The 19209-nt window shown below is 49.0% G+C and overlaps 1 protein-coding gene across 1 annotated transcript in view; it reads right to left on the bottom strand.

Annotated features, from left to right (window-relative positions):
* KSR2 (kinase suppressor of ras 2) overlaps positions 1-19209 on the bottom strand; it is a gene marked incomplete at its 3' end in the record, with an annotated part of 180225 nt that overhangs the window by 122294 nt on the left and 38722 nt on the right. Inside the window, exon 4 of the mRNA XM_080986238.1 lies at positions 6767-7274. Within this exon, the coding sequence (XP_080842364.1) occupies positions 6767-7274 (508 nt within the window). The remainder of the gene's footprint in view (positions 1-6766; positions 7275-19209) is intronic.

Genomic DNA, 19209 nt, shown 5'->3' with positions numbered 1-19209 from the left:
AAACGCAAAGGCTAATTAGAATATTCTGGTGCTCCAGAGAACCAGCGCTGGGTCATTTAGACATTAAACCAAAAGGCCTTCAATTCCCAATAAATTTGTAATAAAATAACCATCTCCGTTGATTGAGAAATCAGAGGAAGGGAACAATAAAACCATACAGGGAGTGCACAGAAGCCCCTGCTGCATTCTGCTGATCCCTATCAATCAACGTCTGCAATTGGTATTTACCGAGCAAAATAACAAGTTGCTGGCTATGGTGTGCAAAAGACCTGTACACAGCTGCATAGTGGCAAAGTCATAAGTGCAGGGTCCCATCATGAGTCCTGTGGGGCAGCAGATCAGTCCACAGGCGTCACTGCCACTGTGGCAGCAACAAGTGATGCCTTACTTCATGGGTAGGCAAACTAAGGCCCGGGGGCCAGATCCGGCCCAATCACCTTCTAAATCTGGCCCACGGATGGTCCGGGAATCAGTGTGCTTTTACATGAGTAGAATGTGCCCTTTTATTTAAAATGCATCTCTGGGTTATTTGTGGGGCATAGGAATTCATTCATTTATTTTTTCAAAATATTGTCCAGCCCCCCACAGGGTCTGGGGGACAGTGGTCTGACCCCCTGCTGAAAAAGTTTGCTGACCCCTGCCTTACTTGGAGGCCAGATCTGCTGCCCTTTGTAGATCCTGCCCCCTGAAGCAGTTGCCTCACCTTGCCTTGTGCATGGGCCGGCCCTGCAAGCAGTATTTGCCACTTTATGAACAGTTGTGGCTTCCCTCAAAGACTCCTGGGAGCTGTAGATTGTTAAGGGGGCTGAGAGTGGTTAGGAGACAACTGGCTGGTGCTATTGGGAGAAGTTGAGGTCTCTGGACAACCTTCAAGGGCAGGCCCACGTAGGCCATGATGGCCCCATAAGTCTGGTCCCCTTTCTTCTGGGGATGGGAATGAGGCCTCTGAATCAGAACGGGAATTGCCTACGGGGCCAGCCTCAGAAACACAAAACCAGTCCAGGGTCTCAGTGCTGTGGGATTTTGAACCCAAAATTAATAAATCAATATTTTAAACAACAAACAGAACAACTTCGATATTTTCTTAAATATTCAAAGCATCGGGATATTTAGTACTGTATATTTAAACATAAGCGACGGTCAGAGAAATTGAGCTTTTTTTTTTGCAGAGGTCCCCCAAAGTTAGAGCTGCCATATTTCAAGTGGTAAACATCCGGACAGCTTTTTCAGAGTGATAGCACAAAAAAGGTTGTTGAGCTTTCTTTTGGCGATCGTCCGCCCCCCACCCCGTCCACCACCAACCCACCCATGCCCAAACCCGAGCCCAGGCCACCCACACCAGAGTCCAAGCCAAAACCCCTATACATTCACCATCTGTGTATAAGACGACCCCCAATTTCTAACTATTTTTTTTAGCAAAAAACATCATCTTATACACAGGAAAACACGGTATTTAATCTGCAACTGCAAATACACTAAGTAAAAGTTACCATACTTTTCCGTGTATTAGACGAGGGGTTTTTTTACTCCTAAAGAAAGTAAAAAATGGGGGGGTCAATTCTCCCCAAAAAAGCTCAACAACTTTGGGCCATCTCCCCCCATTTTCTTTAATTTTAGTCCCCCAAAATAATGGGCATCTTATACACAGGAGCGTATTATACATGGAAAAGTACGGTATGTGTTCTTTAAACTTTAAACACATGTCTTGAGTAGTTTTTACAGGAGGGGAAAGGGAACTAACTGGTCAAATGACCCAGGGCTGTCTTCCACATAATCTTTAAATGGGAACTAAAGTCTAATTCCCACAAGTCCCATTCCCACCCCACCCCAGCCTGAGGATGTCTCATTGACATAGAGGACTGCATTGCAGAAGCCTCCGTACAACCAGAATCTCCCTCATTTCAGGAATACTGTCCAAAGTTCTGGTCACCTCACCTGACAAAGGTTATTGAAGAGTTGGGAAAGGTTCATGAAAGGGCAACCAAGATGATGAAGTGATTCCCCTTTGAGGAAAAGCTGCAGTATTTGAGTCTTTTCAGTTCAGGAAAAAGACAAGCTTATAGAAGTTTATCAAAGAGTACATGACATGGAGAAAGGGAAAGGGGGGGAAATTCCCTCTCTCCTAACACTGAAACTCGTAGACTTCCAATGAAGCAGAATGTTGGAAGATTCAAGACCTATAAAAGACATGACTTCTTCATGGAGCATAGTTGGACTATGGAACTCCCTGCCACAAGAGGCACTGATGGCCACCAGCTTGGATGCATTTAAAAGAGCATTTGGACAAATTCTTGGAGAGGACTATCAATGGCTGCTAGGCATGATGGCTATGCTCTGCTGAGCTGAATCCTGGTAGCTGGAAGCCACAGGAGGGGTGTGCACTCTCATGCTTGGGTCCTGTTTGTGGGTTCCCACAGGCATCTTGGTTGGCCACTGTGAGAACAGGACATTGCACCAGATGGGCCATTATCCTGATCCAGCGGGGCTCTTCTTGCATCCTTCAGCCCTCGCAGCAAAGCCCATCCTTCCCTGTACTCAAAACCAAAGTTCGCAACGGAAAGCGTTGTAAACTACAGCAGGAGCATCTGTGCGCTTCTGCAGGATAGAAGTGGGGGGGGAGACGCCCTCCCTTTAATGCGCTAATTATGATCCCGAAAACACTAATGGGATTAGAAGGCAAGATTCGGTGGCTGCCTCCTGAAAATCATTAAGCCCCATTAGAGTAAATTAACCTCCACTCTTCCACTGAGGAGCTTCTGGGTCCTTTCCAGACATCTCTCCTCCCTGCCTAGAAGCAATGAGCCCTTGGTTGGATGCCGGGGTACCAGAAAACACTTTGATATTTGTTTTCTCTCCCCTCGATTAATTTAGCTTAATAAACTCCGCTGCCTACGGGGGATTCTCCTCTTGGAACCGGGGCTTGCGGAGGGGCTGCATCTCGCTAATTGTAAATTAAGGTAGCCTGACCTCAAGCGCCAGAGTCCCGCCGAAAGGGAGAAGTGGAGAGGGGGGGTCTAGCCGGCTGGAACAGAGCTTGCGGAGGGGGGGGCTCCAGGGTCCCCTTGCGCAATTAACAACTGGAAATGCTTGATTACCTCCCATCCTGGTTGTCGCGCCCAGAGCCTCACTCGAGCTCACCTGAAACATTTAATTACAGAGGGGAAAGGAGGCCTCAGACTCCCACACCAGCACACACAGAGAGAGCAATCTAATTAAATGGTGGCAATGCTTCAGACATCCAGAATGAGCCACAAGAGATGGGAGAAAGACTTCAGACCGGATTCAGGAGGAGAGTCTTCATCAGACTCAAAGTGGACCCCAGGCATCGCTACCTGGCCCCTGGAATTTCGCCCAGGCCACACCCTGCTTCGCAACCTCCTTGGGTGTTTGTGCCTGAATAGAATATGTCTTTGTTTTTTGTTTGTTTGTTTTTTAAAAAAAGGTTTTTGTTGAACTATTTTTGCAAAAGCTCAAGGTGATACAAAATCATCGTAGTGACACAGAGCACAAGCACAAGGTGGGGAAATGGGTTGAATAATGATGGATAGAGAATGGGGCAAAATAGTTTGCATTCTGAAATGGCAAGTCTGGCTGAAACTGTTGAGTCAAACCAAAGGGGGAGATGGGCTGCCTTATCTTTGTTAGTAACATACATGATGAACTGAACTCCCATCTCAGAGAACTTGTCTCTGCTCATTTCTCTGCCAGCAACCCATGTTCATGTCTCATTTAGTGCCAATGGCCAGACCCTTTTATACAGCAAGAATCAGCAGAGATCCTTCCAAGAACAGGAAGTTTCTAATCTAGCAGCCAGGAGTTTAGGCTTCAAGATCAGATCTCTGTGAACCAGACTCATGATAACCCCTTCCCTAAAGATGGGCAGGAGAGCAAGCAGAAAGTCAGGAGCTAAGGCTTGCTGTGTGCCGTGGCTTTGCACCCTGGTTGTGCTTTTTTCTTGCCTGGAAAGTGGAGGGAGGGAGAGAGAGGGAGGGAGAGAGAGAGAGAGAAATGTGTGTATGTGTGTTTAGAATCTAGCCTACTGTACAAAGACTGAATGTAAGTTCATTGGCCCACCTGCTTTTGCCTCTGCTGCCTCCATTGGCATGTGGCCCTTGGAAGGTTCCCCAGAAGGAAATGTGGCTCTCATAGTGAAGAAAGAAATCCCTGGTTCACTGGGCCCTGCACCACCAAGTATAGGTAAAGGTAAAGGGACCCCTGACCATTAGGTCTAGTCGCGGACGACTCTGAGGTTGCGGCGCTCATCTCGCTTTACTAGCCAAGGGAGCCAGTGTACAGCTTTTGGGTCATGTGGCCAGCATGACTAAGCCGCTTCTGGCGAACCAGAGCAGCGCACGGAAACGCCGTTTACCTTCCCGCCAGAGCGGTACCTATTTATCTACTTGCACTTTGACATGCTTTCGAACTGCTAGGTTGGCAGGAGCTGGGACCAAGCAACAGGAGCTCACCCTGTTGCGGGGATTCGAACCACTGACTTTCTGATCGGCAAGCCCTAGGCTCTGTGGTTTAGACCACAACGCCACCCGCGTCCCACCACCAAGCATACTTAATAGTTAATCCAGATTTGGAACTTAATGAACTATCTAGCTTGATCAAGCATAAGAACCTAAGGGGAAGAACTGCTGCATCAGACCCAATGTCCAGCCAGTCCCGAGTCCGGCATCCCACAAGAGCTGACCAGAAACTTCTGAGAAACACACCAAGAAGGCAAAAACCCTCCCCTGGTGCCTTGCAGAAAGTGGTAGTCAGTGGGACATCTGCTCCACAAGAGGCAGTTTACACCTCCTGTATCAGGGCTAGATAACTTTTCTCAGCCCAAGCGTTGCATTCCCTTCGGGGGGGGGCACATGTGAGCTGTGGGCGGAGGCAGAGGCAGAAGTGGGAAGAGCAACAGATAGGAATGTCACCTTTGTACAGTAGGCTAGCTTCTCTACAGACACTTGCATACCCTTCTCTATCCTCCATCCAGACAAGTGCCAAGTTTATTTCCAGCCAGGCTAAAACACTTGAGCCGTGTGTGAAGCAGAGCTAGAGAGGCGGTGTGCCTGGGGAGAGTCATGAGGGCCAGATGGGGAGGCTTGGGGGGCCGCATTTGGCCCCCACCCCTGAGGCTCCCCACCCGTGCCTTAAGACCTCAGTGAGCCACAGAACCTAGCTGGACAAACATCGTAGCCTGTGTGCACTTGTATGGACAGGGAGCTGTCCACGGTCCTGATTTCCTGTCCATGGTCCTGATTTCCAAGCTTCACCAGCTCCCCCTATGGGACTCGTTGTCTGCAGCAGGCCATGCCTACAACATGCAGACTACTATGTGGTCACCCACAAGGGCCCTTGCGAGGCAGGAGTGGGAGGGTGTGGTTGAGGAGAGGGTGCAGCCTGGAGAGAGCAATGAGGTCTAGGAAAAGAGGCCTGAAGTGCTGTATTTGGCCCCTGGGCTGGCAGTTCCTCACCCCTGCACAAAATAACAAATGTTGCCGCCGACAAAGACACAAAAGAAAATTCATGAGAGAGAGAGAGAGAGAGAGAGAGAGAGAGAGAGAGAGAGAGAGACAACCTTTTGAAGTGCAGCGAGGATAAGAGATGGAAAATATCTATAATGGCTGAGAGAAGGGACAGAGTGGCTGGGAGGTGCTCCCTCCCCAACCCACAACGCCACCCCTGTTGATGTGGAACAGTTCATTAGAAGGAATGGAGAGCCCTTCTCCTCTGGGGAGGCCACATTCGGACCTAATGAGCTGGCAACCCCATCAGCGTCCCAGAGTATGTGGCACTGCCAAGCTCTGGTGGCTAAATGGCCTGCCTCCTGCTCGTTTGAAAGAAACCGATTCACGAAATGGAAGGCAAAAGGGTTCGTTATCTTTACATCCCATCTTTCAATGACAGCCAAGGGGTGCAGGTGGAAGCAGCCACAGAGAAGCTCCCGGCATGCAGCTCTGACCGGCGGGTTGGGTTTTCACCTATGTATCCTCCTCCTTCCAAACTTTGCACCTTCTTTGGATTGTTCCTAAGTACGCAGCCAGCCTATAAGAGCACTTGAACCAGTCAAAACACCTACAAAAAGAACTGTGCAATACCAAGCACCCTGTCTCCCCCACCTCATCACGTAGAGGTGGGTACGTGACCAGCAGGCCTACTCTCCCCCAGGCTGCTGTTCCCTGAAACTAAAGCTCTCATTTACGAAAGAAAGAAACATATATACAGTATATATAAATTGCGGCGGCGGTGGTGCTGGTAGAAGTAGCGGTATTTTAATGCTGGAAAGTGCTACACCAATGTATTATTGTCATCAATAGGTCCATTGCGGATACAGGGATTATAAAAAGAAGTAACGGTAAAGGACCCCTGGATGGTTAAGTCCAGTCAAAGGCAACTATGGGGTTGCAGAACTCATCTCACTTTAAAGCCAAGGGAGCCAGCGTTTGTCCACAGACAGCTTTCTGGTTCATGTGGCCAGCAGGACTAAACCGCTTCTGGCACAATGGGACACCATGACGGAAACCAGAGTGCACGCTGTTTACCCTCCCGCTGCAGTGGTACCTATTTATCTACTTGCACTGGCGTGCTTTTGAACTGCTAGGTTGGCAGGAGCTGGGACAAAGCAATGGGAGCTCACTCCATCATGGGGATTCAAACCGCCAACCTTCTGATCATCAACCTAGCACCCCCACACACTCCGTGGGGGACAAGTCCACCTCCCCCTTCTCCACCCGTGTTGTCCATGCACATAGTCCCTCCTCAGTCCACTTACTTGGGTGTGTGAGCCTCATCCACTCGATTGCCCAGCTGGAATTCATGGGACTTGCTGCGGTGCAAGGTGGTGAAGCCTGGGAAAAGGTGGATGAGTTTCCGGGAGGATGGGGGTGGCGTTCCCGGGGGCTTCACCTTGTTCCTCCTCCTGACTGGCGGTGTGCCTGGCGGCGTCATGGTGGTGACGATGTTAGGGGTGCGTGGCGGGGTATGCGCAGCATGCCGCTGCCGCGGGGAAGGGGGCAAAGAGCGGTGGCCGGACTCCAGTGGCGGGCACAGCCCTGGGAAGCCTTCCACGGTCAGCCTGTCCACATGGGCATACACCGGTCCATGCGGCAAGGTCGAGTGGCAGTAGTGCTGGATGCATTTGGACTGAGCTTTGGGGCTCGGAGAGAGGTGGGTTCGAATCCACTGCATGGATTCCGATTGGCACACGGGGTTGTTCTCCTTGCCCGTCTCAGTCGTTGCCGGCCACTGGATCGTCCAGTCTTGCTTGGAAAGGCTACCACCTGTACAAACAGGAAAGGGGGGAGGGAATCATTGTCATTCACACACTTGAAAAGCAGTGGTGATTTAACAAGAGGAAATCTATGCTACACATTTAAATACATTGGGAACTTATTTAAACTGTCAATGCACCCAGAGGGAGCAACCCAGGAAACCCTTTTCCTTCAGTGTCTCATTTTTTCCCCCAGGCCCAAATTCTCCAGTTTGCAATTTAAAATTCTCCAATTTGCAATTTAAAAAATACAAAAAAATTCATCAAGATGAATCGGCAGTTTAATGCAAATTTAACTTTTTGTATGTGCAGTTTTGACTACAGCACACATTTCTGCAAGCTGTTTCCCGATATATAATGCAGTTATGCGTATTCGTTTCATGAACGTAGGCATAGGATTTATTCCGATATACACATTTCTGTATGTAATTTTGACAAATACGCACATTGTTGCAAGCCAACAATGCATTTTGGTACGTCCTTTTCACAATGCATACATTTGTTTTTTTGCACTTTCCCCTATAGCAGTTTAGCAAGCCGTTCTGTGAAGCACCTCCCCACCCATTTAAAGGGGGGTGGGGCTTGGGGGAGAAGGGAAAGGCTTGGGGGGAAGCTGTGAGGGGGCAGGGTAACTGAGGTGTAAAGGGAGGGAGATTTGGTCATTTAAAAGGGTAGCTGGAGTTGGTGAGCAGAGTGAAGCTGGCCCAGTAGCCAGCATAACTAGGCTCCATGAACGCCTTTAATCCCCTTCCCCCCTCCATCTTTCTCAAGCACCCCACACGCCACCATTTCCTGAATCCATTCAGGAAGGAATCCTAAGAAGCACTTTATTACCCAAAAGTACTATTGGACAAAATAATAGACTCCATCTCTCTCTCCCCCCAGTGAACCCAGGCTCTCTACTCCCACCAGTTTTCATCCAACGTCTCTTAAGAACTCATGAATAAAAAGGTGATATTTGCATTCTAGAAAAGAAGTCCATAGCGACCCCAACTCTTTATTATTATTATTGCGCCACTCGGGATTATTAATTGATAGCCCTGTTATCTCCGCATCCTTTTCAAGGAAATCAATTTATTTCAAGCTCTTGAGAAGGGAGAGGGAAGGACAGGCAATGAGCTGCAGGACAAAAAAGGAAGAAGGGTTGATTAAAAGGAGGGTTCTTTTAGTTTTTAAAAAGTGTGACAAGGCGGGGGGGGTGTCTTTGGGATTGTTCCCTCCAAAGCTGGTTAATAAAAAGAAAATCAGTCAACGGGAAGGGGGAATGAAAGGAGAAGTGGTGCCTGTGCAGGGCTCTTTGTCTCGGCTGCTAATGCAGTAGGATGTTTCGAGAAAGGCTGAAAGGGGTCTGGTGCAGAGACGGAGAGAGAGGGAGAGATAGAGAGGGAGAGATCTGGTGGAGTTTGAGGGGCTGGACTGATTGGGAGTGGAAAGCATTAGCAGATCAGACAAGTGAGTCCTCCAAAGGAAAATTAATGGGCGTCTGGAGAAAGAAGCTGCAGAAAGACTTGGAAGTGAATTTGGGCAGCTGACAGAGTTAAGCATCAAGGAGAACTGCCTCTTTGCAAAAGGAGGACTGCCTCTGATCCCAGAGGAATCTGTATCAGCCTGTTTGGATGCCGGAATGTCCTCAGCACTCTCTGCCCACCTGGGCGATCGGACAGCTGACAAACTAGCATCCTAGTCTCTGAGGAGTTGGCTGGCAACTCAAATGAAAAAGAGAAATGTGTTGCCCCACTAACACCCCCAACCAGTCTTGGCAGTCTTGTGGGTGCCCCCTCCAGATGTTTTGGGCTGCCACTCCCACCGTGGGGAGCACCAGCTTGGCAAAGGCTGCTCTCGGCTGCTTCTGCAGAGACCCAGCTCAGAAGAAGGCAAGCAAGGCAGAAATACGTTATGCTACGTTCCTCTCCAGTCAACAGACATCCTGTATTCCCATCGCCTTGCAGGTGCCGACAATCAGTTGACCGGCCTTGCCAAATCAGCTGATCGGAGGTGCCAGATCAGCTGATAAGTGACACTTGCTAAAACCCCATCATTTCTTTGCAAGTGCTGATGATCAGCTGGTTGGTGGATCCTGCAAGCCCCTGCTTTCGGTAGGGAAGCAGCACCTTTACCTGTCCCACAGCGGACATGATTAATATGATGTAAGGTATAGAACAGGTGAATGTTGCTCATCCAACATGGCTGCATGGGCCAAATGGGGGAGCCTGGAGAGTCTAAGAAGGTCCATGGGGCAGAGGTTTCCCACTGCTGGCCTGCAAAGCTCCCTCCAGCTCTATGATTCCACATCACAATACCTGGGACCGCTTCTGAACTGCACAGTATTTGAAGGGGGAAGGGTGGCCCTAGAATTGTCGAGTAGTAAGGGGACCAAGGGTCCAACCCTCTGCAATGCAGGAATTCTGCCCACAGCCATCCCTGGGTGGGCTTGAACCACCAACCTTCTGGTTAACCACCAGACACACTGACCCATTGCACCACAGCCTCTCCTCACTCTCCAGCCAAGACGTCAAGCAGTTTGGGGATGTGTCGAAGGCAACCATTCCCCATTTTGCACAGAGCTTTCCAACCCCAATCAATCTGACTGAGGTGAGCAGACTTCCCCACCCTGCAAAATAGCAGACGATTGTGATGCAATAATTGGAGGGCCAATCCCTAACAGGGACAAACTCTTGCAGTTCTTGGTCAGTAGGAGATGATTATCCAGGGAGAACACCTTCTTTGGCAAGATTAATTACCACATTGCTAATTAATTATGATTGATGGTTGCTAAGCAGAGGTGTGGAGTGACTGAGAGAAGAGTAGCCCAACGTCCAACCAAGAAAGGCTCTTCATATCGGACCCAATCTGGGGTCATTAAACCCTACAGCCCAGGCTCCAGGCATGTCCTTGCCTTTCCCTGCATTCATTTATCTGCTCTTTTATTTTGATGGCTGTGTCATTACATGATTGATGAGCACCCTCATAAAAATAACTTGATGCTTCTCCCAGTGCGTCATGCCTAAAAATATCAAAGTAGAGTTTGGGGAGCCCATTCTCAGCTAATACCTGCTCACACAAAAGCATACAGGATGCTTTTCAGAGACTCGGTTTTTAGCATTGTTGAGCCGTCACAGACCCAGAATCAGTGTGTTCAGATTTCTGCATCCTGCCACCGTCGGCTGTCAAACCTCCTTGGTGGATTTTCATAACATTTTTGTGTGTGCTGTGCCCTTGGAAACGCCAAAACAAGCACGTAGAATACATGTCTATCTCAGCTCAAAGAAAATGTGCATAGGTTGGTGCGAAGGTGGTGGAACAAACTTTCTGCTGAAGGCTTGAATGAGTTGGGTATGTTCAGCCTGGAGAAGAGAAGGCTGAGAACTTGCCCACACTTACTTTTCCTCTGTGCTTTCCAGCATTAAAGCTCTGAGTCCAAGCACTCTTGTTTTTGCTATCCCTGTGCAAGCCATCTTTACCGCTGAATTGGAGCAAACAGTGATCTGTGTATCACCATTTGTTTCAGTTCAGCTTTAAAGATTGGGGTTTGGGGTTTTGTTTTTTTTGCAGGGAGAGCTCTGGAGCAACAACAAAAAAGAATACTTGGACATGAAGATTTAAAGCCTGGAAAGCACAGGTCCAAAGTGTGAAGAAGCCCTGAGAGTTGATGTGAGAGCCATCTTTAAATATCTGCGAAGGGCTGTCACACAGAAGATGGAGCAAGCAGGTTTTCTCCTGCTCCAGGGGGCAGGACCCAAACCAATGGACTCAAATGACAAGAAAGAAGATTCCAACTGAATATTAGGAAGAACTTTCATATGCTAAAGGCTGTTGGACAGTGGAACAGACCACCTGGGAAGGTGGTGACCTCTCCTTCATCGGAGGCTTTTAAACAGAGGTTGCATGGCCATCTGTCAGGGATTCTGGGATGGCAGCTAACAGATTGAGGTTGAATCCTGACAAGACAGAAGTACTGTTTTGGGGGGACAGGGGGCGAGCGGGTGTGGGGCAACTGAATGGGGCAACTGTGCCCCTGAAGGACCAGATGCACAGCCTGGGAGTCATTTTGGACTCACAGCTGTCCATGGAGGCGCAGGTCAATTCTGTGTCCAGGGCAGCTGTTTACCAGCTCCATCTGGTACGCAGACTGAGACCCTACCTGCCCGCTAGACTGTCTCGCCAGAGTGGTACATGCTCTGGTTATCTCCCGCTTGCACTACTGCAATGCGCACCTTTGAAGGTGACCCGGAAACTACAACTAATCCAGAATGCGGCAGTTAGACTGGTGACTGAGAGTGGGGACCACATAACACCGGTCCTGAGAGATCTACATTGGCTCCCAGTACGTTTCCGAGCACAATTCAAAGTATTGGTGCTGACCTTTAAAGCCCTAAACAGCCTCGGTCCTGTATACCCAAAGGAGCGTCTCTGCCCCCATCGTTCAGCCTGGACACTGATGTCCAGCTCAGAGGGTCTTCTGACAGTTCCCTCCCTGTGAGAAGCGAAGTTACAGGGAACCAGGCAGAGGGCCTTCTTGGTGGTGGCACCCGCCCTGTGGAATGCCCTCCCATCAGATGTCAAGGAAATAAGCAGCTATCCTATTTTTAAAAGACATCTGAAGGCAACCCTGTTTAGGGAAATTTTTAATATTTAATGCTGTATTGTTTTTAAGACTTGATTGGTAGCCGCCCAGAGTGGCTGGGGAAACTCAGCCAGATGGGCGGGGTATAAATAATTTATTATTATTATTATTATTATTATTATTATTATTATTATTATACTGTGATTCCTACATTGCAGGGGGTTGGACTAGATGACCCTTGGGGGACCTTCCAACTCTTCCATTCTATGATTCTGTGACTGGTGCACTGTAGATTAATGTGGATGCACCATAGCCAATATTTTACATGACAAACTATTATTCTCTCTTTGATTCATACGAAACCAGTGACCTATTCAGGCCTTCAATGAACTGGGGGGGGGGATAAAGCATGTATGAGATATGGGGGGGCCTAACCCCCAACCTTCCCATGCTGAATGGGGCGCTTGAATACAAACTTTTAGTGCATTCGGCTTAGAAATGTCCCCACTATTGGGAACCCAGATCTTTTGCCAGACTCAGGAAGCTATGAGGCTGCAGCCTGTGGGAATGCACAGCCCTGATCTTCTGTTTAAGGCAAACACCTGAATAGGGCTCAGGAGAGACACCTACAGCGAGGAGTCAGGAAAACAGCATAAATAAGCTTGTTCCCTCAGCCTGCCCTGCCCCTACTAAGTATCACACTATGGCTACTGGAATCCACATGCCCCTTTCCGAGACATGCTTTATCCCACCACCACCATGATCTCAGAATGTCTGAACTGGGCTATGGCTCTATACAAACCAGTGGAAAGTTGCAATTGACTAAGCCACATCAAGCAGGCTCTGGTCTAGTTAATTTCATCTGGTCACTGTCATGATAGCGTCAAGTATTCAGAAATCTGCTCCCAACGTTCCACAAAAAACACATTTCTCTTTTTAAACAAAAAAGGAATCACCTGGATCAAACCCCACAGCACACAAGTGTCAGCTCTATATATTTTTTCCCAAACACCCAGCACAAAAATTTTCAAACTGCCTTGCATAACTTGGTCACAGCTACATTCCTATGATGCTCCCTGGCTTCCTGGGCAAAATCCTTCTCTTGCCAATTAAACTTCATTGCAGAATTAAACCCTCAAACTACTATTTTTTGCAGCACCCTTTTTCATGTTATATGTATATTTATTGCATTTATATCCCACCTTTTCCACCAAGGAGCTCAAGGTGGCATGGGGGTCAGCAAACTTTTTCAGCAGGGGGGCGGTCCACTGTCCCTCAGACCTGGGGGGGGGCCAGACTATATTTTTTTGGGGGGGGTGAACTAATTCCTAAAGCAACCCTGTGAGGTAGAGGTTAAGCTGAGGTGCCCTGAGTGGCCCAAGGTGAGCTCCATGGCCCAAATGGGGATTTGAACTTTGCTCTCCCAGGTCCTAGTCCAACACACTAACCACTACACCACACTGGCTCTCACGGGCAGACCTATCAGTTAGTGGCTGTGACTTCTCTGTGATGAGCCCCTTCTTCACCTACCCACATCACTTGCAGACATTTAAAAGCCCTCAGATTTGTTACCTCCCCATCCCTTTGTTTCTGCTCTCTTGCTTTTTATTTTCTCTACTCCCGCGGTGGTGATCCTTTTTCATCTCAAGGACCACATTCAATAATAGGCAACTTTCCAAAGGCTGCATGCCAATGGCGGGCAATGGATACAAATCTCCCCTTTCTACAGCAGGCTATGTTCCAGCCACACACACAACCCTCCATCCAGGTAAGCAACAGGCGTTATCACAGCTCAAGGACGCATACCAGCCAGGCAAAAGCACTCAAGGAGGGAGCAAAAGATCACAGAAGGGTCATAGCTCAGTGGCAGAGCATCTGCCTAGCAGCTAGAAGGTCTCTGGTTCAATCCCTGGCAATCTCCAGGTAGGGCTGGGGGAGACTCCCTGCCTGAAACCCTCAAGACCCACTCCCTTTCATAGAATCATAGAATTGTAATGTTGAAAGGGACCACAAAGGGCAACTAGTCCAACCCCCTGCAATGCAAGAATCTTCTGTGGGGCTCGAGCTCAGAACCCTGAGATTAAGAGTCTCATGTTGTACCAGCTGAGCTCAAGGCATTTTGAGATAGATGGACTAGTGGGTCTGAATCAACATAAGGCAGCTTCCTATGTTCCTCAAGGAGGGCCAGTGAAGGGATGCTGCCTGGTGAGAAGATGTGTGGCCCCAGGAGAGTCCCAAGGGCCAGATGGGGGAGCTTGGTGGGCCGCATGTGGCCCCTGGCCTGAGCTTCCCCACCCTTGATTCAAGACCTCAGTGAGCCACAGGTCCTAGCTAGAGCAACATCCTGCCTTGCGTGCTCTGTCCAAAACACCCAGTGAGCTGTCCGTGGTGCTGATCTTCTGCCAGGCCTCCTCCCAAGCTTCACCAGTTCTTCCCAAGGGACTCTTTTGAATATAACATGCCCCATACTACCTAGTCTTCTGCAACGGCCCTAACAATGCTTCAAAGAGAGACCCATAGCAGTATCGGAGCACCCAACGGGACCACGTCAAGGTAGGCATCCCTCAAAAAACACACCACCCAGGACCGCAAGTCCCTCGCCCTGTGTTTCGCTGGGGCCCTCGCGCAGGCTTACCCAGATCTCTCGGCTGACCGCCACTAGGTCTTCCGAGGTGAGAAAGCAACCCTCGTTTTTGCTTTCTCCGAGACGGCAACTGCTCCTCAAGTGTGTTCTAGCTTTCCTCCCCCACAAGAAAAAGCAAAAGTTACTACGGCAACCAGGAATTTTAAGCCACGGAAAAGCAGAAAATGTCACGAAGGGCTGCTGCTCATCGCGACGGGCGCACTGCATCCAAACGCAAGTGAAAGGTGCAGAGGAGTCGCAGCTCAGGTGAGTAGAGCATCTCCCTGGCAGGCAGGAAGGCCCCGGATTCAATCCCCAGCACCTCCAAGTGGGCAGGGGACTGTTTCCTAACAGCACCCTCTCAGCACCCTCACCAAACTACAGCTCCCAGAATCCTTTGGGGAAGGGAAAACTGTCTAAAATGGTATGGTGCTCTTTCAATGTGCGGTGTTAATGTGGCATAGATCAGCCTGGGTGGAGAAGGATATGTTTCAAGGCACCATCCACCAGCTTGGCTCACGCTAGTTGCCTGGTCTGAGAATTACCTCCACTCACAGCTGTTCTGTCTGGCCATTAGGAACAAAATGAAGCCTTGGTACCAGCCTGTTTTCATTCTCCCTCCTTCCCATTCCACTTCCGTTTCCATCATGTCTCATTAGACCAGGCATGTCCAAAGTCCATTTTGGGGGCCCTCCGGTCAATGATTTAAAGCTCAACAACTCCCGCCCTTACGCACATTCACTTCATCAAAACTGGTCCTCTTTGAAAGACGTTTGGGCACCCCTGCATTAGACTATAAGCCGCTGATTTAAATGGCCAACTGCTTTGAGTGGGGAAGGGCTGAAGCTCAATGAAAGAGCCTCTGTTTCAAATGCAGAAGGTCCCAGGTGCATCTTCAGATCGTCCAGGGAGGGACCCCCTGTCTGAAAATACTAGCTAGAAGAACCAAAGATCTGACTCTCCCTCTCTCCTCTAAAACCCAGAGCCAAACCTGCGGCTCTGAAGGGACCCAGGCTGCTGAAAGTTGCCGAACCCTCTTAGAGGGAAAGCATTGGACTGACATTGGACGTAGAGGCTCTGCTTCCTTTTGCTGGCCTACACAGATCCCTTGGACCCTGATTCTTTGACAACGTGCCGCAGTTGTGTTGCAAGAGCACCGATGCAGCCCACTAGCTGAGAGATTGCACTAAGCTCCAGGTTCAAACCACACTGGTGCCATGAGTTCACTAGGTGAGCATTCTGAAGCTGCTGAACTCCATCTCCCATCAGACCCAGTCAGGAGAGCCCGGTGATCAGGGCTGATGGGAGTTGTAGTCCCAATAGCATATGGAGGGCCACAAGTTCCTCACTGCTGCCTCAAAGCAAGCCACTCTCCCAGCCCAGCCTACCTCACAAGGTTGTTGTAAAAGCAGGAAGATGGTGCATCTGGAACGCTTCAATGTATTCAAGCACTGAGCTTTATTGTTGGGTAGAGAAAAAGCATTTTGGAATCTTGTGGGTGTCTGTGCAAGGTGGTGGTCCCAATCTAGACTGCAAAGTCAGAGCTAGTGAATATATTCAAAATGGAAGACGGGTGGAGTGCGAATGCCCTGCAGATCAGGATTAGCCTTCAGCCCAGTCTCCATTCTGCAATGCTTTAGGAGGGCAGTCCTATACATCCTAATGAAGAGGCATTAGCCATCACACAAAAATGACAAATGGAAGCCCATCCATCTCCTTCCTCACCCCCACCTCCTTCGTCTGGAGCGATAATGGATCATTCCTCTTCCCACCCCCATTGCTGGGACTCTGGCAACTGCATTCACGAGCCAGCAGCTGATTAATGGCCGGGTGCGCTTATTGCAATATGGCTCCCCTGTGATTAATATTCACCATCAATAACAATGCTTACGAGGCACCTGGTGCCCCCATGGCGATGCAACCCGAAAGGTTACCCTACTTGCAGTGCCACCCCAAACACTCTGTCAGCAGCTCAGCATGCTGCAGGCTTCAGTAGCAACAGCCTCTCGGATCGAAGTGATTGACCGAGTGCAGATAATGGCAGCAGAGCAGGATAAAAACACACACAGACACACGCCAGTGGACCGAGGACAGGACAGAGCCTTTTTCGGCTGCAGAAATCTACACATACCCCTGGCTGGGGGCAGCAGAAGAAGCTAGATGAGACCGTAAGGGAAAGAGGCAGAGGGAAATCAGCTGACAGCCATCCTCTCTCCTAGCCCCCAGACATCCGTCACCAGGGCAGGCGTGGAAAGCACATCCGTCAGACGCCCGTTCTGAAGAAGTGACGGCGTGGCGACACGGGTGACCTTTTATCTGCGACACGGAACTGCGGAGGCTCTGGTCGTGATGCAGAGTCAATACAGCCTCCCTCTTCATTTATCTCCCAGCCGGCTGTCCATCTCTTCGTCTCACCTGTCCATCATCGCAGGCGAGGTTTATTTAATTAGCCAAAGAGAAGGCTGAGCAACCCGCCCCCCGCCCCCTACCCTTTTTTTCTTTTAAAACAAATAAAATACAAATGAATTCCTCTGCATTAATGGCCCTTCTGCACTTCCAAGGACCTTTCCAGAAGATCGGGTTCTCTCTACACAAGAAATGCCAAAGTTACACAGATGCCTGCTAACCTTCCCACTGCAGAAAGGTGCTGGTTTTATCGGCGTTCAAGCTGCAGTTATTTTGTGGCTGGGGAAAATTCAAGAGCCAAACGGGAATTTCTCAATAGGGGTTTTTTGGCTTTCACGTCCCTGCCTTCCCTTTAAAAAAGAAGCTTTTGTTTTATTTTTATTTAAAATATTTTATAGTCTGCCTTTAAGGGCAAGAGCTCTCTCTCAGGCCAACGTATGAGATCAAACAAAATGATTACAGTAAACATATTTAATAGAAGCCAGTTAATAAGGGAGAGATTAAAAACACCCAGCCATTCCAAAAGTAGCCGTGACTGCTGTGCTCTGCCTCAATGGTCAGTCAGAGGCAATAATCCTGAATACCACTTGCTGGAAACCACAGGAGGGGAGAAAGATCTTGTGCTCAAGTCCTGCTTGCAAATTTTCCATGGGCATCTCGTTGGCTTCCATGAGAACAGGATGCTGGACCCGATGGGCCATTGGCCTGATCCTGCAAGGCTGTTCTTATGTCATTATTCTTTTACTGATGGAGAATAAGGCTATCAGCAACCATGTTCTGCCTCCACTGTCAGAGGTAGTATATACACAGACGAACTGGAAGAAGCAAAGATCAGCAGTGTCAAAGCAATGATTCTTCAACATCAACTTCGTTGGACTGGTCATGTTGGGCAGATGCCTGATTATCGTCTTCCAAAACAACTGCTCTATTCCGAACTTAAAAATGGAAAGCATAATGCTGGTGGTTAAACCTTTAAAGAGGTTTGAAGACTCTCTCAAGGCAAATCTTTAAAAATGTAGTATAAACACCAAATACTGGGAAACACTGGCTTGCGAGCTGCCAATTGGAGAAGAGCCTTTACCAAAGGCTTTGAAGACATTCGAACTCAGGACGAAAGGGAGAAACGTGCTAAGAGGAAGGCACGCTTGGCAAACCCTCACCATGATCAACTCCTACACCGAAATCTATGTCCCCACTGTGGAAGGACGTGTGGATCCAGAATTGGCCTCCACAGGCACTTACACACTCACTGTTAAAACTGTGTTTGTGGAAGCCAATCTTACTCAGCTATGAGGGATTGCCAAAGAAGAAGAAGATGCCCCAAAATTTGCTGGGAATTACAAGTGTGAAGAGTGTTGTTGTAGTCAAGTCCTCCTTGCAGGCTTGCCATAAGAAGCTGCTCAGCCACTGTGAGAACAGGATGTCCGGGCTAGAGGGGCCCATGGTATGATTCAGCAGGAAGGTTCTTTTGTGTACATTGAATGGGGGACCTCCCACCTCCAGAGCACGGGCCCTGCAGCCAAGCTCTGTTAGAACTGTCAGGATCTTTTCAACAACCACGTTTCTAGGCCTCAGGGAAGTGGCAGGCTGTCACCTGGAAGGCACTGCGCTCCTGGAAGTCAGTGGAAAGTTCTGGGAAGCCTTCTCTGCTCTCCGAGCGCAGTCTAAAGAAACAGCTTCTGTCCCTTTAAAGCACCTTTGAGTCAGCAGCAGACGAGATGGAAGGGTCGAGATTGATATTAATAAATTAGGATAAGGTACAATGTCAATGTCGGTTAATGAGTCATTCATTAGAGCGGTCCAATTTCCTAGGACATATCTCTACAGGAGTAACGTGTGAGCAGAGAGCGGGGGAAGGGGGGGACGGAAATATAGGGCATCATGACACTCCATGCAGCGCAAGACGAACTGCTCGCCCATCGTTTCTTGGTGCAGAGCACAGCGAAGAGGCCTTAGCCATAAAAAGCATTGTGGTGCAGCAAATGAAAGCGCAGGCGAAGCATTTCCAAGAGTTGGAGCTATTCGACTGCCTCAGAATATGGCAGACTCTGGAGCCTGAGCAGAAAATTAGTACTGGTTACGTACTTAATTTGTTCCGGAGGTCCGTTCTTAACCTGAAACTGTTCTTAACCTGAAGCACCCCTATAGCTAATGGGGTCTCCTGCTGCTGCCGCGCCACAGGAGCAAAATTTCTGTTCTCATCCTGAAGCAAAATTCTTTACCCGAGGTAATATTTCTGGGTTAGCAGAGTCTGTAACCTGAAGCATATGTAACCTGAAGCGTATGTAACCTGAAGCGTCTGTAACCTGAAGCGTATGTAACCCAAGATACCACTGTACAGTGGTACCTCGG

This window comes from Podarcis pityusensis, assembly GCF_964106645.2.
Source record: "Podarcis pityusensis genome assembly, chromosome: 16".
NCBI classification, from domain to species: Eukaryota; Metazoa; Chordata; class Lepidosauria; order Squamata; family Lacertidae; genus Podarcis; species Podarcis pityusensis.
The sequence above is the reverse complement of the archived record's forward strand: the minus strand, read 5'-3'. Positions and strand labels throughout refer to the sequence as shown.